Raw genomic sequence first — 22,833 nt, forward strand, 5'->3', positions numbered from 1 at the left:
CTCTTTAGTAACTGATAGTTACAAACGCAAAAAGATGATAAACTATAGAAGGCATAAACCACATGATTGATAAGCTTGATTTTACAGCTCTAACTAGATCCTACACCAATATTAGAATATATGTACTCTTTTAGGCAAACATGGAACATTTTCAAACATCTATTGCACACTTGGCCACAAAGCAGTCTCAGAAAATTCTAAAAAATCAACATCACTTACTACATTCTCTGACTATAAGGCAAAACTCAAAAACAAAATAACTCATAAAAAGATTCGTATTTGGAAATTAAAAAGTAATTTTAAATAACCTCATGGATGGAAAAAGAAATAATAATGAAAATCAGAAAATCTTTTAAAGTTGCAGCCATTTTCACATGGAGGACTGGCCAGCACAATTTGCCTTTAGATTCATTTGGGAAAAGTGCTGACTAGTTCACCAAAAGTCAATTCACAGAATGACCAGATAGCCAAAAGCCAAATATGGTAAAAGCTAAACCACTGAATATCAACTTGCTAAACAACCAATCTGAATTACTGAATTTTTTTTTTTTTTTTTTTTTTTTTTTTGAGACAGGGTCTTGCTCTGTCACCCAGGCTGGAGTGCTGTGGTGTGATCTTGGCTCACTGCAACCCCCCTCTGCCTCCTGGGCTCAAGAGATTCTCCCACCTCAGCCTTCCAAGCAGCTGGGACTACAGGGGTACACCACTGCACCTGGCTAATTTTTGCATTTTTTGTAGAGATGCGGTTTCATCATGTTGCCTAGGCTGGTTTGGAACTCCCAGGCCCAAGCAATTCACCAGCCTTGGCCTCCCAAAGTGCTGGGATTACAGATGTGAGCCACCGTGCCTGGCCCCAGGCAAGGAATTTTTAAAGATGTGTTTCAGCTCCACTCCTGCCTTTGTCTGTGTCCAGAGCCATCCAATAAACCTGGTTCAGGACAGGTCTTCACAACTATTTTTTAACGCACACACACGGGCTGAGGTAAATACAGGTCTACAGGGTCAAAGGCGCAACTAAAATTTGGGGGATGGGGGTGCCAGGAAGTGTCTCCATAATTTAAATAATTGGCCATGCAGCAAATTTCATGTTGGTGAACTGCTTTTAGTGACTGATGGTCCACAAATGGGGCAGGAAGCCTAGCCAGGAAGTGGAAGTTTGAGTCAAAGAGGTGCCAAGAATCTGCACAGGTTAAAACAAAGGTGCATCTTACTTGGATAGAGATTTCTTTCTACAGGTGTTAAAGTTTAAGGCAGGGGTCCCCAGTCCCTGGGCTATGGACCAGTACCAGTCCTGGCCTGTTAGGAGCTGGGCAGTGCAGCAGGAGGTGAGCTGCGGGCAAGCCAGGGAAAGCTTTATCTGTAGTTAACAGCCACTCCCCCTTGCTCGCATTACCCCTGAGCTCTGCCTCCTGTCAGATCTGCAGGTGCTGGATTCTCATAGGAGCCAGAACCCTGTTGTGAATGCGGGATCCAGGTTGCAGGCTCCTTAGGAGAATCTAATGCATGGTGATCTGAGTTGGAACAGTTTCATCCCAAAACAACCCCCCTCCTAGTCCATGCAAAAATTCCCTTCCACAAAACCGGGCTCTGGCCCAAAAGGTTGGGGACCCCTGGTTTAGGGGGTTTTAAAGTTTAGGGATCCTGGGCCGGAGGGTGGGCGGTGGAGAGGAGCTGGGAGCAGGAACACATTACTGTAAGAAGCCCGCCTCACCTCGGCACGGAGGTGGGACCCGGCCTAAAGCCCAGGAGGCGACTTACCCTGAGGGCTGTGGCCTGTAGGGCTCTTGACATGAGAAGTTGGACTTTTAAGTTTTCCCTTTCCGCGAGGTGGGGCCTTGTGATATCTTCAAATCCTTGTTCAGCAGGCTGCGCACACGCCGGTCCTGTGTCTAAGGTGTCTCGGGTATGACCGAGGGGGCTTTGCCCGAGCGGGCGCGCGCCTTTCCTCGGAGGCCGGGTCGAGGGGTTGTCGGCATCGTACCCGAGTCCGTGATCATGGCCGGCGCGGCTGCAAGGGCCAGCCCGGGGCGACTGGGCGAGGAATTCCCTTTCCTTCCCTCCGATATTGCCCAGGCAGAGCGCTGTCTGGGCCGCAAGGTCTGGACGGGGCTTCCAAACCCAGAGAAGAGTCTCCTCTGCGTGGGACCACAGGCTCCCCTTCCCCTCCAAGCTTCTGTCTGGCACAGCAGGCTTAGCCCCGCAGGCCCCCTTCCAGCAGCCTTCTATAAAAATGACGGGGTCCTTCTCCAGACACGAAAACCAGGCTCGCTGCGCCTCGCCCGCACCCCCGGAGCGCTCTCGCAGCGCCCGCCCAGACCAGGCCTTCGAACTCGTGAAGCGCAGGCGGGGGGCAGAGGAGGGTGGGCCGCGCTTCCTTCCCGCACCACACGTTTATTTGAGGCCTACTATGTGCCAGGAACAACTGGGGTTACCACACCAGCAAACAGGCACGCAAAATGTGACACGAAGGTAGGTCATGGCTGCGGCGAGCGGGGGCGCGGGCGAAAGACGTGAGGATGTACGGGGGCCTGGCAGCTGCTCTGGCCCACCCACGCCCGGCCGGACCCTCGACCCCTTTCACTCCAGGTCGGGTTTCCTCGACCGCGGCCTGTGGGAAAGATGGGTCCCTTTTCATCCCCACCATCAGCCCCTGGCACATGGGACGCGCCGAGTGGTGGCTGCGGGAATGAATGAGTGATAAGCGGCGCGTACCCGCGGGCTTGCACGCCCACAGTCGCCTGGCGGGTCTCGGCGCGCAACCTCTACCCGCAGCTGGGGGCGGGGACGAGGGGAGGGGGCGGGGACGAGGGGAGGGGGCGGAGACGAGGCCCGAGCCAGGTCCGCCCCGCCCCGCCCTGTCTCCGCCCCCGCTTCCGAGCCGGCGCCGCGGCGCCTTCTGGGAAGTGTAGTCCGCGTCTGCGCCGGCCGCCGGGCCGCCGAAGCCGGGGGCTCCGGGCGGAAACGGCACCACCCGCCAAGGGATGCGAGGCGCGCGGGGCGGGCTCAACGAGGCCGGGGGCGGGCCCGGGCGCGCCCACCCCCGCCCCTCCCCCTCGGCCCAGGCCCCGGGCCCCGCCTTCTCCTGCGCGGACCTGGGCCGCCGCCGACGAGGGTCGCGTGCGCCCGCGCCAGGGGCCGCGCCGGAAACCGAGGAGTGGCGGGGAGGCTGAGCCCGGGGATGGCGCGCCAGGTAAGGCAGGCGGACGCGCGGACCCCTCGGCGCAGTGCGGCCCCGAAGGCGGCAGGGCGAAAAAGAGCTGGGACCCCCCCTCAACTTCTGGATCGGCTGGGCGAGGCGGGGCAGGCCTGATGCTCAGGGGCTCGTGCCGGGAAGTTCAGGTCCTCGGACAACCTCTCTCCAGCTCTCCGCCGCCGGTACCCACGGCCCAGTCTCCACCTGGGGAAACCCCCTTGGCGTGGCTTGTTTCATTACAAGTTATCCTGGTAGAGTGGGCATGAAGGCCTCGGAGGCAGTGAGTAAATCTCATACTTCTGTTCTTGGTGGAATCCTGGATCCCGGGGGCTGGGGACGTGGAAATGGGGAGAAACAAAGATAGAACAAACCCCAAGTTTTGTCTTGGGAAGCCTGCAGGTAAGGCGTTTAGATCCGAGAACTGGAGGGAGAGCCCCAGGCCGTGACAGCCTGGGCACCGTTTGCGCTAGGTTGTGTGTGGGCTGTGACGATGCTGGGAAACTCTGGTGCTGATATCAGTGAGGTATCAGGTATCTGGTGCTGATACCAGCAACTGCTCCACGTTCTTCTGGATGGGCACCTGGAGCCAGTTCTGCAACCGTGGTGGCTCCTGAGCTTTGGCCAGTCCGAGGCAGCCATGGATGGGGGGCAGCGTGTGACTAGGCAGAGCAAACACTGTGCCAGGCCCTTGGCGTCATTAGTGCCCCCAAGCATTTGGGGAGAAGGGAGAGGCCAGGCAAATTAGATGTTGTTGGGCAGGGACAGTCAAATGTCCTTTTCAGGTCTGGCTGCACAGTTAAGTAGCCTAGGGACACCCTGGTTCAGACATGCCCATGGCCCCATCCTAAGGCCTCCTCATACCACAGTTTCCTGTTCTGTAAAGTGAGGAGTTTGGGCCATTGACCTTTCAGATCTGATGAGGGGAATATCCTCACACTACGTAGCTTCATGGAGAAGGTGGCCAGGAGTGACCTTGGGGAGTGGTAGGTCACTGTCAGGTGGAGAGGAGCGGGGAGGGTTCCCAGAAGCCCAGGGCGATGTGAGCACAGCCTCCAGGTTGAGAGGTCCTGTGGCAGGGTCTGATCAGGGAGCCCGAGCCTGAGGCCCACTGGGAGAGCAGGTCTAGGTTGGGAAGGACTGTGAGAGAGGGGCAGGTCCAGCAGGCACTGAAGCTGCAGTTTTTGTGCTGGGCTAGTGACATGGTGGAAGGGTGATGTTAGGAGGACCACTGTGCAGCTATGAGCTAGGAGGCTGCCCGGTTGCAAGAGTCCTGGGTCAGCCCAGAAAGCTTTTCTCCATTGGTTGGGGGAAGGAGGTGAAGTGAGGCCCGAGGAGGAAGGCCGGTGGTGTGTGGGCAGAGCCAGCCAGTGGTGGCCTTCCTCCTCCCGAAGATGAGTGTTGTAGCCCAGGTGTTTGCACACTCACACTTGCTCACTCCCTCACACACAAAACCCTCACTCTTTGCTTTTTCTGGGGAGAGGGAGGCCACTGGCAGAAGCGCCTACCCTGGCCACAGTCAGTTCCCATTCTCATTTTGTAAGAATTTTGTCACAAAACAGTTTGTCTTGAGGCTGAGATGGTGAGAGGCCTGGAAAGCATCTCTTACAGATTCCTGGAAGAGCTGGGATATATTTAGCCTGGAGCGAGAGAGACACCGGTGGTCAGGAGCAGTATGTGGAAGAGCTCAGCTGGCAGGCTCAGACCTGCAAGCGGGCATTAGGCAGACAGGTCTGGCTGCAGTATTACTAATCATAGCACTTAATATTAATAGTCCCCGCATTTGTTCTAGGCACTATTCCTGTATTTGTTTTGTCTTCACAATATCTCTATGAGGTAGGTTGTTATGATCCCAGTATTATAGATGAGTTCACTGAGGCCCAAATAGGTTAGGTTTGGCTGAGGTCTCATAACTAGTATGAAACAAGGCAGGGATTGGAATTCTGGCAGCCTGGCTCCTGAGGCTAAGCCCCAGTCACCGTGCTCTGCCCTGGTCTCTGGGTCCGGAACCTCTTAATGGCCACATCAGGTCAGCAGTGGTACCAGTGGAACCAACATAGCTGGTATCATGTTCTTACCTAGAGCTCAGACCTGCCTTGCCAGCCCTGTGTTGAGCCATCAGAATGTCATGTGGGAACCCTCTGCCTGGCATGAACCAAAATTCGAGACTCCCAGAAGGAAAGCAGGGGTGTGGCACACACCACGTTGTTTGCTCAGCCTAGGCACCTTGAGCCACTCCCATCATTTAGGGAATGGTGGGAAGCCTCCTGACACCTAAATACCTGGAAGCCAGCCTGAGCCCTCCTGGCAAGCAGGCCTTCCTAAGGACAGCGGTCTAGGGCTGCTCTGCACGCTCTTCTGCATAGACCCTGATGTTGGCTACATTTTCTCTGTTCCAAGATGCTAGGAAGAAATGTAAATAACTCTTTGAGAGAAGTTTCAGAGGGTGTCTGAGACTGTTCCTGAGAGGGAGTGACCATACCTGGGCCAGAGCCACAGAGGTTTGCTCAGGGAGAGTCTGCACATCGAGGCAGGAGGCAAAGGCTGCGGCGTCTCACTGCCCATTAGCCTCTGGGCCTCCGGGCCTCAGGCAGGCAGTCACGGGAGGGGCTGCCCCTTGCCAGGGGTGTAGATGCAGCCTGGCCAGAGGGGAGCACTGGTAAGTGTAACTGCATGGGACAAGTTATCAGCTGTTCAGGGAGAACAGGCAGAGAGCCCGGCAGTAAGTGGACAACAAGGCTGCCGGTTAGTGGCAGGGACGGTTTTTTGTTTTTCTTGAAACAGGGGCTGGAGTACAATGTTGTGACCTTGGCACACTGCAAATTCTGCCTCCCAGGTTCTCCTGCCTCAGCCTCCCAAGTAGCTGTGATTACAGACACCCACCACCATGCCCGGCTAATTTTTGTATTTTATTAGAGATGGGGTTTCATGTTGGCCAGGCTGGTCTTGAACTCCTGACCTCAGGTGATCCACCCACCTGGGCCTCCCAAAGTGCTGGGATTACAGGCATGAACCATCACACCCAGCCTGGGACAGTTTTTAGAATCACTGACCTGGGTGGGTGCAGGGGCTCACGCCTGTAATCCTAGCACTTTGGGAGACCAATGTGGGAGAACCACTTGAGCCCAGGAGTTCAAGACCGGCCTGGGCAACATAGTAAGGTCCTGTCTTAATTAATTAATTAATTAAAATAACTGCCCTGAGCAGATGAAACAAGCGGTGAATTGTCTTTGCTTTATTAGGAGCGTGTTCGTTTTCTTTAATAATTTGTTCTCACAAATAAACAGTTTAACATTCATTTCTCAACAGGAAGGACCCTTCCCATAATTTACCTTCTGTTTGCTTAATTTGCACAGTTAATTTTTGCCATAATTTTAAATTCAAGCCTATTGATGCTGGTCATTTTCTAGTGTCTGATGGCCACTTTAAAGTCCACTGAAGGACTTTTTTTTTTTTTTTGAGATGGAGTCTCGCCGTATTGCCCAGACTGGAGTGCGATGGCGTGATCTTGGCTCACTGCAACCTCTGCTTGAGGCAGGGTCAAGCAATTCTCCTGCCTCAGCCTCCTGAGTAGCTGAGATTACAGGTGCCCACCACCACACCTGACTAATTTTTGCATTTTTAGTAGAGACAAGGTTTCACCATATTGGCCAGGCTGGTCTCGAACTCCTGATCTCAGGTGATCTGCCTGCCTTGGCCTCCCGAAGTGCTGGGATTACAGGCGTGAGCCACCGCACCCAGCCGAAGGATTATTTTGTAAAGAAACATAGACAAAAATGTTCGTGTTATTTTAAAAAGCCGCAGGGTAGGAGGAGATGAGTACAGAGAATAGGAGATAGGAGTACAGAGTGTAAAGGAGCCTGGTGACCCAAAGCTTCCAAGGGCAACCCCAGGTTTCTTCTGAGCACTTCTCTAAACCCAGCACACAAACTAGGTGGACAGCAAGAATGTCTTCTCTCACAGCCCTGCAGACCCGAAGCCCTACGTCACAGTGTGGGCAGGCCACACTCCCTCTGAAGGCTCTGGGCCAGGATCCTTCTTGCCTCTTGTGGCTTCTGGTGGCCCTGGGCATTCCTTGGCTTGTGGCTGCATGACTGTAGTCTCTGCCTGTCTTCACACAGCTTTCTTCTTTTGTGTCTGTCTCTGTGTCTCTTCTGATAAGGAATGAGTCATACTGGACTAAGGGACCCCCCTACTTAAGAGTATGACCTCATCTTAAGTAATTCCATCTGCAGGGACTCTGTTTCTAAATAAGGTCCTACTTACAGGCGTGAGGGTTAGGACTTCAGCGTGTCTCTGCAGAGACACAGCTCACCCCCGGCACTGTCTCTTGAGGGGATTCCTGCATGTCAGACCCTGGCTATTATCCTGGAGTGTGCGCCTGGAGGCCTAGGTGGGGTTACCAAGTGCAGGGACAGCTAGGCTGTCCCCTCTGGGATGGAACAACCAACCCCCCCGGAGACTGTGCCTGCAGGTGTCCATCACCTTCAAGGACTTGGCCGTGCGGTTCTCGGAGGAGGAGTGGCGGCTCCTGGAGGAGGGGCAGAGGGAGTTCTACCGAGACGTGATGCGGGAGAACTACGAGACGCTGGTCTCTGTGGGTAAGGACGGGAGGGAGCAGCACGTGTGGCAGGAGCCTGGTGGGCGGTGGAAGGGAGGCCGGAGTCCCTGGGACCCGGCAGCCTTAGTCTTTCCACCTGAGAAATGAACACGGGGATCGTTCACGCTGCTGCTATTCTATGTCCCGGGACCAGGTTCTAGGTACAATTCGGTGGGGGTATGCGGCGGCCTCTGAGGTTCCGACCACTCTGCGGTTCTTTGAGTTTAAGTGGTCACGTGAATGTGCACAGACCTGCAGGGGCCTGGGCTGCGATGCAACTGTGTGCGAAGCGGAGACCACTCCATTCCCAGGGCCACAGTTCCCTCTTCTTTCCCAGGGACAGCTGAGCTGCTCCCCCTCTCTGCTTTCCTGTCACCCTCAGAGCCTGGAAGAGCTGTTGGGGGAGGGAGCCACGCTGATGAGGGGCAGGAGCCTGCTGGTTGTGGAGATCCCCAGGGTAAGTTATCTGTCAGACTTTGGGTATCTCCTCCCACTCATCGGTCCTCAGCCCCAGGCAATGCGTGACCTCAGCCTACTCAGTCCAGCCTCTCACCTCCCTGCCTCCCCTACTGCAACCTCCCAAGCTTTCACCCCTCATCCCTCTGGGCTGGAAGCCTGTTATGCAGAGAAGCACTCAGAGAAAGCCTGGGGTCACCCTGGAGAGTACCTCCTGCCTCAGGCCCCCCACCCGCCACCACCCTGAAGCCTTATCACAGCCACCCCTGCAGAACCTGCCCCAGCTCCCAAAAGTCCTGCCACGAGGCTTACATCCCAAGACCTCAGATGGTGGATGTGCTCCACTGGCCCAGATTGGGCAAGGCCAGGCATTTAGGGGGTGCCAGGAAAGGCAGAGGGCCCAGATGGTGGGAGAAGTGTGGCGGCAGCCCGCCTGGGCATTCCCCTGGGAGGCATGGAGATTAATGAGTAACGTAGAACAGAGGAGCCCTGTTACCCAGGCCCCGCCCCCATGCCCTGGCTGTCCCTTGGCCAGAGCGCCTGGCTTGAGCCCAGGTCCTCTATATCTCATGGGACATGGTGTCTCCTCTGGCTGCTCCTCATGTGGCTGGGAGGATTACGTGAGATGCTGGGTGTGAAAACACGCACGTAGGTGTGAGTGCTGAGCAGCCGCAGGGGTGCGGGGGGTCACTGTGGCCTCTCTGCAGGGGGACAGCCCCGGCACAGCCTGCACCTCACAGCCCTGGTGCAGCTGGTGAAGGAGATCCCAGAGTTCTTGTTTGGAGAAGTCAAGGGCGCTATGGACAGCCCCGAGAGCGAGAGCCGGGGAGCCAGCCTGGATGGAGAGCGAGCGAGCCCCGAGGGTAAGTCAGACAGTGGGGCAGTGCACGCAGCCTCCTCTGCACTCCCCATGATGAAGCGCAAGTCCATGGCACTGCACCACATGTGGGCTTGCAGGCACAGGCCGGGAGGCAGAGTCACCTGCTGTTCCTCATGGCTAGGCTGTGTGCCGCCCTCTGAGCACATGCCCATAGCTGGCGAGAGGGCAGCTCTGACTTTAGCATGGTGGTTTCTGTGTGGCTTTGTCACCCTCCACCCACCATGGCCCCATTCAGAGCCCAGTGATGACGACACATAGGTGGCTGACATCCTGGTCATTGTTAGCAGTACATGGCAAGGGAAGGACCCAGAATGTGACAGTGTGACAATGTTAGGGGCATCTTACCAGTTGTTGATTCTCCCTCTTTTCCCGACAGCAGCTGCGGCAAGAGAGCCCTGCCCTCTCCGAGGCCTGCTCAGCTGCCTTCCAGACGGCCCTACCAGCCGGCCCCACCTGGCCACCACGCCCACCGACAGCTCATGTTCCAGTGGCCCAACTGGTGACGGGGTCCAGGGAAGTCCTCTCCCCATCAGTGAGTCTGACACAGCAGGGACAGGGAGAACCAGCATTTCAAAAGCCCCGATCGTGGCGTCAGAGGACCTGGACCCTGTGCCCTCTTCATTTTTTTCTAGGACTCAGTTCCCTTGTTGTGCTGTTCTTTTGTTAACAAAGTACGCCAGGGAGCAGGACAACATATTTAGCCTCTGGTGTAAACACCAAAGAGGAGGTGTGATGCTCAGCCCCTGGGGAGCCTGTCATCCCGCCCCGATCACTGAGCACTTTGTACACAGAAAGCCTCCGGCAGTTTCTAACATGCAGGCCCACGGCCAGCAGCATTGACCTACCTGTGTGCACTGGTCTGATCCTTAGACCGTCTCATCACAGCAACCCTAACTGCAGAGCAGGTCAAGGGGAGCTCCTAGGATTTCTCTGGGGTCTCATTTTATTTTTAAAACTTCTCACAAATTTTGCATTTGTCTGTTTTTATAAAAAAATACTTCAAATTTATATGGAATAAAATTGGCACTCCCAAAAAGCATACCCCATTTAGCCGTGGTTTCATCTGGTGTTCAGGGGTCGTCGGGCACACTTCTCTGGGGTTCTGTGTGCCCTGTGTGTGCCCTGGTTTGAGAAGCGTGAGTGTGAGATTGTGGCCTACATGTCGAGGCTGCCGGCATCACTTGCTGAGCCAAATTCCGAGGCTGGGCTCAGGGGGAAGGGTCTGGGAGTGTTCACAGTGAACCAACAGTCTTGCTGTTTCCAGTTAAACCAGAAAGAAACGGTAAAGGCCCTCAGCCCTCCTCGAACAGGGACTTGGGTGGCTGGAGAGGGCTGTCCTCTATGGGAACCAGATCTGGGGTGATTTTCCAGAGTCTGGAGCTGGGGCTAGAAAGGCGCTCTTGTCTTCTCCTGCAACAGAAACTGCCGACAAACCGTGGCCTACAAGGAAGGAAGGCCCAGGAGCCCTGGGCGGGGAGCCCAGCCCTCCCACCCATAGCCCCAGCAGAAGGAAGAGCCACAGAGGACAGGAGAGAGGGACCTCGGAGGCTGGTGAGAGGCGGGCTTTCCTTAGTGGGGTGGCGATGGGGAAGTGTGTTTAGTTCACACGAGGAGGTCATGCTGCTCCCCCGCCTGGGCCTGGTGGCAGCTCCACCGGGCAGGCCTTGTCTGCGTTCTCACGGGCGGGAATCTCAGCCGCCCGGAGACCTGAATGCTTGCCAAAGCGCTCCCGGTGTCCCGTCAGGACTGCACTGACCCAGGCCCACCTTGCATGTGCCACAGGAATTTCTCCTGGGAACAGCCCCTTGCAAGGCCTCATCAACTGTCTGAAGGAAATCCTTGTGCCTGCGCCCCGGCACCCCGAGACATCCCCAAGCTTCTTGCCACCTCTCCCTAGCCTGGGCACGTCCAGGCTAACCAGAGCAGACCTGGGGCCTGGGAGCCCGCCCTGGGCAGGTGAGTCCTGGGGCCTCAGGCTGAGGTCTCTGAAGCTTGGTTTGCATTTCAACAGCGATTCCTCCTGCTCCAAACTGTCTCCCTTAGGGATCATTACCAGCTTGGTCGCTGCTGTGTTGCCAGTGTCACCTTTCTGGAGCCAGGTGGCTCTCTTAAGGGCAGCGTTTGGGAAAAGGAAACTCGGAAGCAGGCTTTGCCCTGGTTTCTTCATGTCTCTTCCTCCTCCCGACTTGGGACCCGAGGGGAAGAGCTGCAGAGCTCATGTGTTGCTTTGCATTGACGCCAGGCATGATGCATGGGGTGGGCTTGGGCTCTGGACAGCATGGTGGAGGGGCCAGGGCACAGGTCTTGGAGTCAGACCCAGAGAGGCTCCTGATGCCTTGAGCCTAGGCTGTTCCTACTCACAGGGCCACAGTGAGCTTAGCTGCAGTAATGTGCTTACTGTACAACTCCATTTTCCTCAAATGTAAGTTCTGTTCAGGACCCCAGAGCTATCTCAAACAGTGACCCTGACAGCCCACTTCCTTCAATTTGTCCTCAGAGTGATGCCACTTGTCTGCCTGCAGGGCGACTTCCATGGCTTCCCTCTTTGCCCTATCCGGTTCTGGCAGGTGTGTGGACCCAGGCACTGGGAAGACTCAGCGAGCCACTGGAAGAGCCTCATCTTCAAAGTTGGCCCCACGCCCTTCTAACTTGTCCCCTGTTTGTTGTTTGTCATGAAGGCTGAGGACACTGAGCTCCAGGTGAAAACATGTTCCTTTTTCCTTTAGTGAAGACCGAGGCGGTTTCAGGGGATTGTCCCCTCCAGGGTCTGCTAAACTGTCTGAAGGAGCTCCCCGAGGCCCAGGACAGGCATCCCAGTCCCTCAGGAGTGGGGAACCGACGGCTACAGGAGAATCCAGGAGCCTGGAAAAGGGGTTCTGGAGGTAAAGGCTTCTCGCTGGGCTGGGAGGGCCCCCAGACATCCTACATTACCCTGCCCCAGGCAGGGCTGTAGGTGGCCCCCACCACAAACACTCAGGCCCCCATATTGGCCTGTTGGGAAGAGGAGCCGGATGCGGGGGATCCCCACTGTGTAAGTGGAGCGAGCTGTGTGGGAGGGGCTCGGTCAGCACTTGATAATTCTCAGGCTGGCTCTTAGAGGAGGAGCTGGACATTCTGAAAGGAAAGTGGGGAGGGAGCGAGATCAAGAAATAGAGGATGGAGCTCTAGCCCAGCACACACGCAGCTCCTCATTGTGGCTTGGGGTCCTGTGTGTTTGGGTCAGGTTTCTGCCATGTGTGTGAGAGCTGGGAACCCCAAATCCTAATTATACCCACCCAGCCCACACATGGGTTCATGTTCCGTGCATGTCACCTCAGCTTGTTAGCTTCTCAGAACAAAGCCCTGAGCAGCTGGGTTGAGTCAGGTGTGCTGGCCATGGAGAAAGACATGATTGGTGCTGTCTGGGGAGGGCCGACTTCATGCCTGGTAGAAACCTTGGAGGCACCCCAAGGGGCCATGGTAGGGGAGGAGGCGTGTGACTCAGGTCTCTGCTGGTGATTGACAAGTGACAGCAGTCTGAGCCAGTGACTGCCGTGGAGGCACAGGGGCTTTGGAAGCCCCTCCTAACCCTATAAAGGCCACAAGGGATTCTCAGGGTGAGTCCAGGCCTGAACCTTGGGCTTCCCAATGGCCTCCTCCCGCAGGGCCTGGATGCCTCCTGACCCCTCCTCCCTGTCCTGGTCTTGGAGCTGGCAGTCTGCTCTCTGTGAAGATGGAGAACAGCTGGGTCCAGAGCCCCCCAGGACCCGCATCCTGTCAGCCTGGCAGGCAGCCCCTCAGTCCCTCAGCCACTGGAGACACCAGAGGGGTCCCCCAACCCAGCTGGGGCCCTGAGGCTCAAGGTGAGGCCTGAGGTTGGCTGCTCTGGTGGTCTTCCCCATGGGCTTGTCAGTCCCTGGCAAGGTTCCAGTAACCCCAGGGAAGCAGCTCTCAGCAGGGAGCCGCCCCCTGGCCTTTCTTCCCAAGCAGTGAATCCCTTCATCCACGGCCTCCTCAGCCCAGGCCTTTGTCCAAGCCCCCGCTGCCTCGGGGCCTTCGTTTTGCAGTGATTCCTGGCCCTGAAAGCTACCCCTGCTGACGTGTGGCCCTCCTCACTCCCCTCCTATTTTCATGCCTTCCAGGGAGCAGGGTGGGGGGCGAGAGCCGATCAGTCTCCCACAGAAGGGTTTCCTGCCTGGCAGGTGCCAGAGCCTGGTACAGGACTCGTCACCCCTGCAGAAAGCACGTCGGGTAGAGCCAGCCAGGGGTCTGATGGGCAAGGCTGGAATGTGTGGGAGATGGTAACAGGGTGCTCTCTCCTGTTCCAGCTGCCAGTGCCTCAAGCTCACCGCTGGAAGCCCTGGAAGCCTGTCTGAAGGGCATTCCCCCAAATGGGTCGTCACCTTCCCAGCTGCCACCCACTTCTTGTTCCCAGAACCCCCAGCCAGGAGACTCTAGGTCTCAGAAGCCTGAACTGCAACCCCATAGATCACACAGTGAAGGTAGATTGTGGCCATGGGCGCGGGGTGGCATGTCCCTGAGCGTGGCAGCGGAGGCAGATGCTGAGGACTGTCGGGTCATTGTGTTCCCCGGCCTCCTGAGACACAGGCCCGTTCCCCCAGGCTGCCTTTCATACTCACCCCCAAACAGCCGCCCGCATGTGCTGAAAGCCAGTGCAGATCTTCCTGCCCTACTTCCTTCTCTCAGAACTCTCTCCAGTCACGAGACTCACTGTGGGGTTTCTGTGGGTCACGTGCTATGGGAGTTGAATCAGTGCCACAGGGAAACCCTAGTGGGAGATACTTTGGGGCAGGGTCTTCTGGTGCCCGTGCACCCCATGGCCCAGGAGTCTCTTCTCCAGTGAGCCTCCTGGTGACCACAACTGTGCTGTTCCCTACAGAAGCGACCAGAGAGCCTGTTCTGCCTCTGGGTCTGCAGAGCTGTGTGAGAGATGGCCCCACCAGGCCCCTGGCCCCCCGAGGAACCCCCACCAGCTTCTCCTCATCCAGCAGCACCGACTGGGACCTGGATTTTGGGAGTCCTGTGGGGAACCAGGGGCAGCATCCTGGAAAAGGTGAGCTGGGCCAGCCCGAGGCTGGGGTTCATCCTGGGAGAGGACTCAAGGCCCCTTGCCCAGTCCCTCTGGCTTGACTGGGTCAGACCCCCATGCCCATGCTGGGAGCAGAGCCAGGGATACTGAGGCAGGAGCAGATGGGGGACTTACCTTGGGTGGGTTGTGGGAGCCTAGGGTGGAGGGGGGGCTCCGTTTTAGTGACTTGTCTCAGAAGGGACAGGACAATGTCTAAGATTTCTTTTAAAATCTTTTTGGGCTGGGCACAGTGGCTCACGCCTGTACTCCCAGCACTTTGGGAGGCTGAGGCAGGAAGATCAGTTGAGGCCAGGAGTTTGAGACCAGCCTGGGCAACATAATAAGACTCCGTCTATACAGAAATTTTTTTTTTTTAATTTTGAGACAAGTCTAACTCCTGTTGCCTAGGCTGGAGTGCAGTGGCACAATCTCGGCTCATTGCAACCTCCACCTCCCGGGTTCAAGCGATTCTCCTGCCACAGTCTCCCGAGTAGCTGGGGTTATAGGTGTCCGCCACCGTGCCCAGCTAATCTTTGTGTTTTTAGTAGAGAAGTTTCGCCATGTTGGCCAGGCTGGTCTCGAACTCCTGATCACAGGCAATCTGCCCGCCTCAGCCTCCCAAAGTGCTGGGATTACGGGGATGAGCCACCGCGCCCAGCCTGTACAGAAGATTTAAAAAATTATCTGGGTGGAGTAGCACCTGTAGTCTGTAGTCCAGCTACTCAGAAGGCTGAGGCAGGGGATCACTTGAGCCCCAGCGTTTGAGGCTGCAGTGAGCTATGTTCACACCACTGCACTCCAGCATGGGTGACAGAGTGAGACCCCCATCTCAAAAATAAATACATAAAAATTTCCTTTTTGCATTGAATTCCTTACCCCAGCCACAAAGAATTGCCTGTAATATCAAACTGACCCCCAACTTAGGAAAACATACAGTGAGGTTCATGTCAGAAACATTTGAGCGTGTGCTTGGTGACCTGTGCCTCCCCCGGTCACTCCAATCGAGTTGCTCCTGCAGACTTGGGGATCTTGCAGGACTCCAGCATCCCCTCTTGGCCTTTTTATTTCCCCCACCTGGTTAATCCGAGTCCTCTTGGTCTGTGTTGTCCTGCCGACACCAGTCCCTCCGTGCTCACCTGTGTCCTGACTGCCAATGTATTCACCGAACAGGCCTCTCACAGCAGCCACAGCTCTGGCCAGGCCTGTGGGGCCTGTAGAACAGGCCTGGGGCCTGCCAGTGTCCACAGCAGCCTGAATTCCCAAGCCCCACTATGGGTTAGCCCCTTGGGTGTGGGGCTTTTCCCCTAAAGTGCAACTGACTTCATAGGTAATATGATCACATAGCTTTGTTCAAAAGCTATAAAAGGTTATGTAGGGAAAATGAAGCCTTCGGCACTCCAGCCCCTCCTGCCACTGCTGTGCGTTCACTCCCCTCCTCCTCCTCACACAGAGGGCAGCATCTATACATGCCCCCTCCAGGCTGCCTTTGTCGTCAGCATTTGTCTTTGACCCCTTTCTATACTTTTCATATTCCTTGGCCACTAGCACCAGTTTCTTCTTTTGGACAGCAGCGTGGTATTCAGTAGCGTGCTTCATGTGTCCTGCCTGGGCAGACTTTGTTTACTAAGTAACCCAAACTGCAGGATATTTCACACTGCCTGTCAGAAGCTTCCAGCCAACTCCCGGCTCCCTCTGTTGCCCCAGAACTCAGCGAACGTGCTGTGGAGAAAATGCATGTGGGGGTCCTCTGGTTTCCAGCCCTTCCTGGTCTGGAAGGGCTGGTCCCTGCCCTTCCAGCCTGTGGACATTCAGAAGTTCTGAGGGTTACCCTCCCACCCTGTGCCTGGGCCCAGAGTCGTCAGCAAATGCTCTCGGGAAAGAGAGTGGCAGCACTGTCCGCTTTATTAGGAAGGGCTCTCCTCACTCCAGAGTTTCAATCCATCTAGTTCCTGTTACTCGCACAGCTGTCACTGGAAATAGGATGTTTGCAGTGTATTTAGTTCTTTCCTAGTTGAAGTTGCATGCATGTTGGCCTGCCATGGCCCAGAGGCCAGGGGGCCTGTGTTGTTCCCCTGCTGTGAGTGGTGAAGGAAGTCTTAGCACATTCCATCTGTGGGGCCATCCCCTGTGCTGGGGACACAGGATGTGTCATCCCTCACGGTGGTGGCAGCTGGGTGTGCTAAGGAGGACTAGAGCTCACACCTGTGGCCAACGCCCTCATGACAGCCGCAGGCCAGGCTTCTGTGTGGGTGGCCAGGACAGGCCAGGCTTCTTCCACGGCAGCCAAAGCAGGGCCGCCCCAGAGCCAGGACTGACACGTCCAGTGCTCTGTGCCCAGCACCCCTGTGACCCCCCTTCCCTGGACACAGCAGAAGACAGGGGGCTTCTGCAGTTTGTAGAGATTGAGCTACAGTCCCCCTCATCTGTGAATGTTTGATCTTCACAGGAAGCCCACCAGGAAGCTCCCCGCTGCAGGGTCTGGAGAATTGTCTCAAGGAGATACCTATGCCTGCGCTGCGGCCTGCCTGGCCCTGCTCCTCAGCAGCAGACAGGGGACCGAGGAGAGCAGAGCCCAGGAACTGGACAGCAGACAAGGAAGGTAATAGTGGCTGCCGGGGCCCTGGGTGTAGACAGGGCTGCTCTGAGGATGCCCTAGGCGCTGCACCTGTGGGCTCAGATCTGCTCCTGAGCCAACATGGTGCTCTGGAAACAGGCCTGGGCAGAGCCTTGTTGGAGGCCAGAAAGCCAGATAGTCTGCAGCACACATGTGTAGACCTGCTGGCACCTTAGTGCCACTGTCTGCGGTTCCACCATCCCAGCTGGAGCTGGCTCCTTGTGGCTGGGTGTCCTTGTCCCGGCCGTGCCAGCCCCACGAGCCTTGGTGTCTGGGCACCAGTCTCCAAGCCCAGGGGTCCACGCAGCTGGGTCTGGGAATAGAGAGGTTCTGGAGGGTTCGGGCGCTCCCTGGAACATGACAGATGGGTGTTTCCCACACCTGATGCTGGTGTGCCTGAGAGCCCAGCAATGGCAGAAACTGTTCCCTGTCCCTTCTTCTGTGGCAGCACAAGGCCCCGTGGGGCTGACAGGCCTTCTGATTTCTCATTAAAACAGGACTGAGGGCCGAGGCCCGCGAGTCAGCCCGTCTCGGGCAGAGTAGGGGAGAAGCGCCCACCCGGAGCCTCCATCTGGTCAGCCCACAGGTGTTCACCTCCAGCTGCGTCCCCGCCTGCCACCAGCGGGGGTTCAAAGACCCTGGGGCCACCAGGCCAGGAGTGTGGAGGTGGCTCCCAGAGGGTGAGCTGGCACCTGCCCTCGGTACTGACAGCCCCGCTTCAGTTAAAGTGTTTGACAAGGAAATAGACTTCCCTCTCTGTCCCTCTGTTTCTTCCCCATCTCTCATCCTTTCCCTAGAGGACAGAAGCTGGTGCCAAACAGAAACTGAGGTTCGCTAAACAAGAAGATAAAGTGTCACAAAGTGCTGACAAGGAGCGGGGTCGGGAAGATCATTGTTTGTGTCCATCCATTGGGTTTCTCCAGTGGAGAAGCTTCTTGAGGGGGCTCCCGCCGTCCACTGCTGCTGCTTGGTTTAACTTCCAGCAGAATTCCTTCCTAGATCTGCTGCAGGGCCTGCTGGGATGCCTTTGCTGAATAAATGCGGTTTTGCTGACCCTCCCATCAGACAAGGATGGGCCCTAACTGAGCCCCACCCTTGGGCTGCTGGCCCCTGTGAGATACTGGGGTGCAGGGATGGCACCTGCCTGGTGGGAGAAGCCGCCTGGCCTGTGAGACCTAGGCCTGGCTAGAACCTGACTGCTAATGGCTTCCAAGGACTGGAGACTTCCAGAAAGTTCCCCAGCAGACTTTCCAAAGCTGCTGGGGTCCTGGCCAGGCTCTGGCTTCACTTTTGTCCTCTTTCTCTGGCAAGAGAGGCAGCCATTTAGTCTCCACTAGAACGCATGCTGATTGTGGGCTGAGCTGAAAAGGGGACTGGTTCTGTGTGCCCAGACACTAAGGCAGAGGCCTGGCTCTCTTCAGGCTGATGACAGAGCACTCTCTGGTCCCCTGCCCAGGGTCTGCCCCCAAGCCCTCCCCGCTGCACTGCCTGGAGAGCGCCCTGAGGGGGATCTTGCCTGTAAGGCCCTTGCGCTTCGCCTGCGTGGCAGGCCCCAGCCCCAGCCCCAGCCCCGGCTCCAGCTCGAGCTTCAGCGGCTCTGAAGGAGAAGACCCGAGGCCAGAGCCTGAGCTCTGGAAGCCGCTCCCCCAGGGTGAGCCTGTGCGGAGAGGGAGGATAGCAGGGTGTGTGCCAGGGCGCCAGTCACCACTCTGATGCCAGCTTTGTTTGTGACGTTAGAGAGGGACCGCCTTCCCAGCTGTAAGCCTCCTGTCCCTCTGTCCCTATGTCCTGGTGGGACCCCTGCTGGCAGCAGTGGCAGCAGCCCTGGTGAAGACCCCAGGAGAACAGAGCCCAGGTACTGCAGCGGCCTCGGTGCAGGTGAGCCTGGGGTCTCCTGAGGGGGCGCCCATGCGTCCCCCAGAGGACCAGGAGTCCAGACTGGATCCTCTGAGTCCTGCCTGTCGCTTTGCCTGGCTCTTGCCAGGGAGTCCTGCACATTGGCCATGCTTTAGTTCCCTGTAAGGTGAGCTGTGTCTGAGAAGGAGGGCGGGACTGCTGGGGGTGCTGGTGAGCAGCTGCAGGGAGGTCTGAGCCACTCACTTGATGCCACGTACACGGTGTTTGCACTTGCTAATATACACGTGTGCATGTAGACAGATGTGGATGTATTTATACAATAATAGCGTATGCTTTTAAAACTTGGCAATCAATAACAAAAGTCTCAAAAGTGAGATTTCCCCAGCTGGGGGTACTTCTTGGAGAGTGTCCCATTAGGAAAGCTAGAATGCTGCCTATTGCCCCAGGCCACCTTGCTTCTCAATCTCACTGTGACCCACTGTTTGCTCCTAGCAGAAAAAGCAGATGGGACAGGAGACAGGTCCCGGTTGCCTGGGAGAAAAGAGAGTTTAGAGAGTACCTGCTGTCCTGGCCCCCTCAGGAGTGCTGGAGGACGAGGACGAGGAGGGAGAAGCAGTGGTAGAAGGAGGGAGAAGCAGGGGAGAAGGAGGAAGAGGCCAGAAATGGTCAGGGGAGGGAGCTCTCCCCAACTCCTGCAGCTGGCTCCATTTACAGGCATTGGCCCTAGTCTGTGTAGACCCGGGCTGTACCACATTCTTCACTCCGCAGTGGGCCTAGCGGAAAATGGCAGAGTGGGCTGGGTGTGGACCACAGGATGCCCCAGCACGCCCTTGGAAGTCTCACTGGGGCAGGACCCGCAGATGAGAGTCCTTTTTCCCAGCTGCCTTCCCAGCCGCCTCCTCCTGCCGGAGCCCCCTGCATACAGGGCAGGAACACCACACACACACGCACCGCGGCGGGTCCTTCCACCAGAATTAGGCTCCCTCATGGGCCAAGTTTCCGTCTTCTATCTCATTTAATCATTGTTTAAAAGTTGAGAGTTTGATATTGTTTTAGGGTATGTCAGAATGGCTCTGGCCAAATGATCGTCTCCCTGCCCCAAGGTCTCTGTGCTCTTTCTATAGGTACAGCTCAGGATCCCTGCCCGGTTTCTCAGCTGGAGAAAAGGCCCAGGGTTAGTGAAGCATCCAGAGGCCTGGAGCTTGGACATGGAAGACCCAGAGTTGCAGGTGAACTGGTGACTTCCCCCATTCCCTCTGCACGGGCCAGGACCCAGAGCCCCAGCTTGGGGAAAACAGCCTTCCAGGGTCAGTGTTTGGGTGATGGGTAGGAAGTCTCACCTGTAATGCACTTCAGGTTGCATATTTCCTTTCAGTGTTTTATCACAGAAGCAGTTGGGATTTTCATAAAAGCAGACACACCTTTTAGAGGTGGAAATTGAGAAGTGAAGGATCGAAGTTTGGGGCTTGAGGGGACTTTAGAGAATAGGTGAGGAAACTGAGGCTAGGATGACCTGGCCATGGTCATTGTGAGAGGGTTGGCTCCGTGTCTCACACCTGCCCCTACGGACTCATGGTGGAGACATGCAGGGGGCCTGGCACCTAGTGCCCTGGGTCACTTGGGGACAGCCCCACACCAGGAACTTTCAGTGTGGCCTGCAGCAGGTTCTCTTACTGGCTCAGGATGTTGGCTTCTGTCCAGGCACCACCACTTTGCTGAGAGCTCTGAGCTGCCTGGGGCCACTGAGCCTTGCCTGTCCTCTGTAGAAGTCCTGGCTGGGGTCTCCAGGCCGAGATCCTTGTTGATGAACTTGACCAAACAGCGGTTGGGTCCTTTAGCTACTCCAGTCTTCACTTTTTCCTCGGTTTAAAGCCCTGGAGGTGCCGAAAAGAGCAGGGCAGAGCCACAGCTGGGGGCCCAGAGAAACAGGGAAGAAACCATCTCTGCGCCTGGCCTGGGGCTAAACAGGTTAGGAATGGCAGGTGCCTGGCCAAGCCTTTCCTGTGGTTTGCCCAGGGTTGGGACCAATTCCAAGGGAATTTAGGGCGAAGGATTAGGTGATCTTTTTTTTAAAAAAAAAAAAAAAAAAAAAAAAAAAAAGCTTATGACTCCTATGAATCTGTAACTTCTCAATAGGGAGAGTAAAAGCAGAAGGGGGTGGGAACCCTTGTGGTTTGCCTGTAACGAAGAGCACTGAGTTCTGGAGTGGCCCCAGGGTCACCCCACAAAAAAATGCGCAGAAGGCCCTTGGCTTGCCTGGCCCATCTCCTGGTGCTCCCACGGCCTTGGCCTCATGCTGTCTCGGGGGCTCTGGACCTTTCTCACTGACTCCTAGGGCAGGGTGCCATTTGGTCTCATCAACAACACAAAGACCCACCGATTCCTAGAAGGTGGGAAGACCGCAGTTTAGGAAAGCCTGGTTACCACAGAAACCCAACCTGTGTTTGATCCTGCCCATCAGTTTGGGGAACAGCCAGGAGACATAGCCAGTTTTCATGCCATAAGCATTGGCATCTGCGTTCTCAGGCCTCACCCACCTTCCTTCCTTTCTGGAAGCTGGGCCTTGGAGGAGGCAGAGTACTGAGCACCCTTGGTTCATGGGACCTCTGGGGAGAGAAAGGTCCTTACAAACCAGGAACTCTGACCGGTCCTTGCTCTGGTTTTAGCCAAGACCCATGAGAGGCTGCTCCCCCAGGGCCTGCCTGAGCTGCCCAGTGAGTCTCCCCCTCCGGAGCTGCCCCCTCCGGAAGCTGCGCCTCCTGTGTTGCCAGCCTCCTCCCTGCAGCCGCCATGCCACTGTGGGAAGCCCCTGCAGCAGGAGCTGCACAGCCTCGGTGCTGCCCTTGCGGAGAAGCTGGATCGGCTCGCCACGGCGCTGGCAGGCCTGGCTCAGGAAGTGGCCACCATGAGGACCCAGGTGAATCGGCTGGGGAGGCGCCCCCAAGGCCCTGGGCCAATGGGCCAAGCTTCCTGGATGTGGACCCTCCCACGGGGACCTCGCTGGGCTCATGGCCCTGGTCACAGACACCTGCCCTACTGGAGGCAGAAGGGACCCACGAGGCCTAAACCAAAGATCCTGCGTGGCCAGGGAGAGAGCTGCAGGGCTGGTGACCTGCAAGGACTCTCCAGAGGGACCGCTCGCCGGGCACGTCCGCTGCCTCCAGACGCTCCCCCGGCAGAACCTCCTGGGCTCCACTGCAGCTCTTCCCAGCAGCTGCTGTCCTCTACACCCAGCTGCCATGCTGCGCCGCCTGCACACCCCCTCCTCGCACATACCGGGGGCCACCAGAGTCCCCTTCCCCCTTTAGTGCCTGCTGCCTTACCCCTGCAGGGAGCCTCTCCTCCTGCAGCCAGTGCAGATGCAGATGTGCCGACCTCAGGAGTGGCACCAGACGGGATCCCAGAGCGGCCCAAGGAGCCGAGCAGCCTGCTGGGAGGAGTGCAGAGGGCCCTCCAGGAAGAACTGTGGGGTGGGGAGCACAGGGACCCGAGATGGGGGGCGCATTGATGGCATTCCTCTTCTCCACATCTGCTCGTTCTTGCCGAGGGTGCAGTGGTGGCGTGGAAGCCCTGTCACCCCACCCCAGGCCACCCTCTCCCAGAGGACGCCATCTCCCTTACTGTTGCTGGGAGCCTCGCCCTTTGTCCCAACTGGGTAGAGCCCCCAGGTGCTGTTTGCTCAGAAGGCTGCTGTGGGGGTGCCTTCCTCAGCCTCTGGCCCTCTTGGCTCAGATTCAATCAAATGTTGCTTCCCTCTCCTGTCTTTCCCACTGGAGCCGCCCAAGCTTGTAGGTGGGTGGTGTGCATAGGCCATGTGTGCCCCACATATGCAGGGGGTGCCCCACACAGCTAGAGCGGCCAGGAGAGCGCCTCCTAACCACCAGCTGTTCCTGATCTCAGGAGCCTTGAAGGGCTGGGCTCTTGCCTTCCTGGAGTAAATATTGGCACAGATTTCATTTGAGAGAACTCAGCCCCCTGGTCTAAGCTGGACTTACCTCTGTGGATTCTGAAATTAAAGAAGTGAGTTGCTAAGGAAGGCCCTGACTCCTATAGAAGGGAGCTCCATGTGGGCCCACGCTGGGGCAGGGCTGGTTGTGCCACCAGCACGCTGCCTCGTCTCCCAGACATCCTCGAGAACATTCAGGAGTGTGCCAGGAAGGGCGGGGCA

The 22,833-nt window shown here is 56.8% G+C and overlaps 1 protein-coding gene and 1 pseudogene across 23 annotated transcripts; one reads left to right on the top strand and one right to left on the bottom strand.

Annotated features, from left to right (window-relative positions):
* LOC107975983 (zinc finger protein 746-like) overlaps positions 1-1,874 on the bottom strand; it is a 134,471-nt pseudogene extending 132,597 nt beyond the window's left edge.
* Positions 1,875-3,049: 1,175 nt separating this feature from the next.
* KRBA1 (KRAB-A domain containing 1) lies at positions 3,050-22,697 on the top strand. Of its 23 annotated transcripts, none has more exons than XM_009454479.4 (17): positions 3,050-3,190; positions 7,665-7,791; positions 8,128-8,247; positions 8,954-9,109; positions 9,503-9,658; positions 10,546-10,677; positions 10,909-11,082; positions 11,853-12,008; positions 12,771-12,968; positions 13,434-13,607; positions 14,006-14,179; positions 16,641-16,793; positions 17,306-17,488; positions 18,265-18,459; positions 18,546-18,686; positions 19,790-19,894; positions 21,332-22,697. In XM_009454479.4, the coding sequence occupies exons 1-17, from the start codon at positions 3,179-3,181 to the stop codon at positions 22,171-22,173; spliced, it is 3,198 nt and encodes a 1,065-aa protein (XP_009452754.3). In that variant the 5' UTR covers positions 3,050-3,178; the 3' UTR covers positions 22,174-22,697. The 23 variants fall into 23 exon arrangements, with proteins under 23 accessions (XP_009452754.3, XP_024213844.3, XP_009452753.3 ...); XM_024358076.3 differs by having other exon boundaries at positions 3,051-3,190; positions 9,506-9,658; XM_009454478.5 differs by having other exon boundaries at positions 3,061-3,473.
* The last annotated feature ends 136 nt before the right edge of the window (positions 22,698-22,833 follow it).

Source organism: Pan troglodytes, chromosome 6 (assembly GCF_028858775.2).
Source record: "Pan troglodytes isolate AG18354 chromosome 6, NHGRI_mPanTro3-v2.0_pri, whole genome shotgun sequence".
Taxonomy (NCBI): domain Eukaryota; kingdom Metazoa; phylum Chordata; class Mammalia; order Primates; family Hominidae; genus Pan; species Pan troglodytes.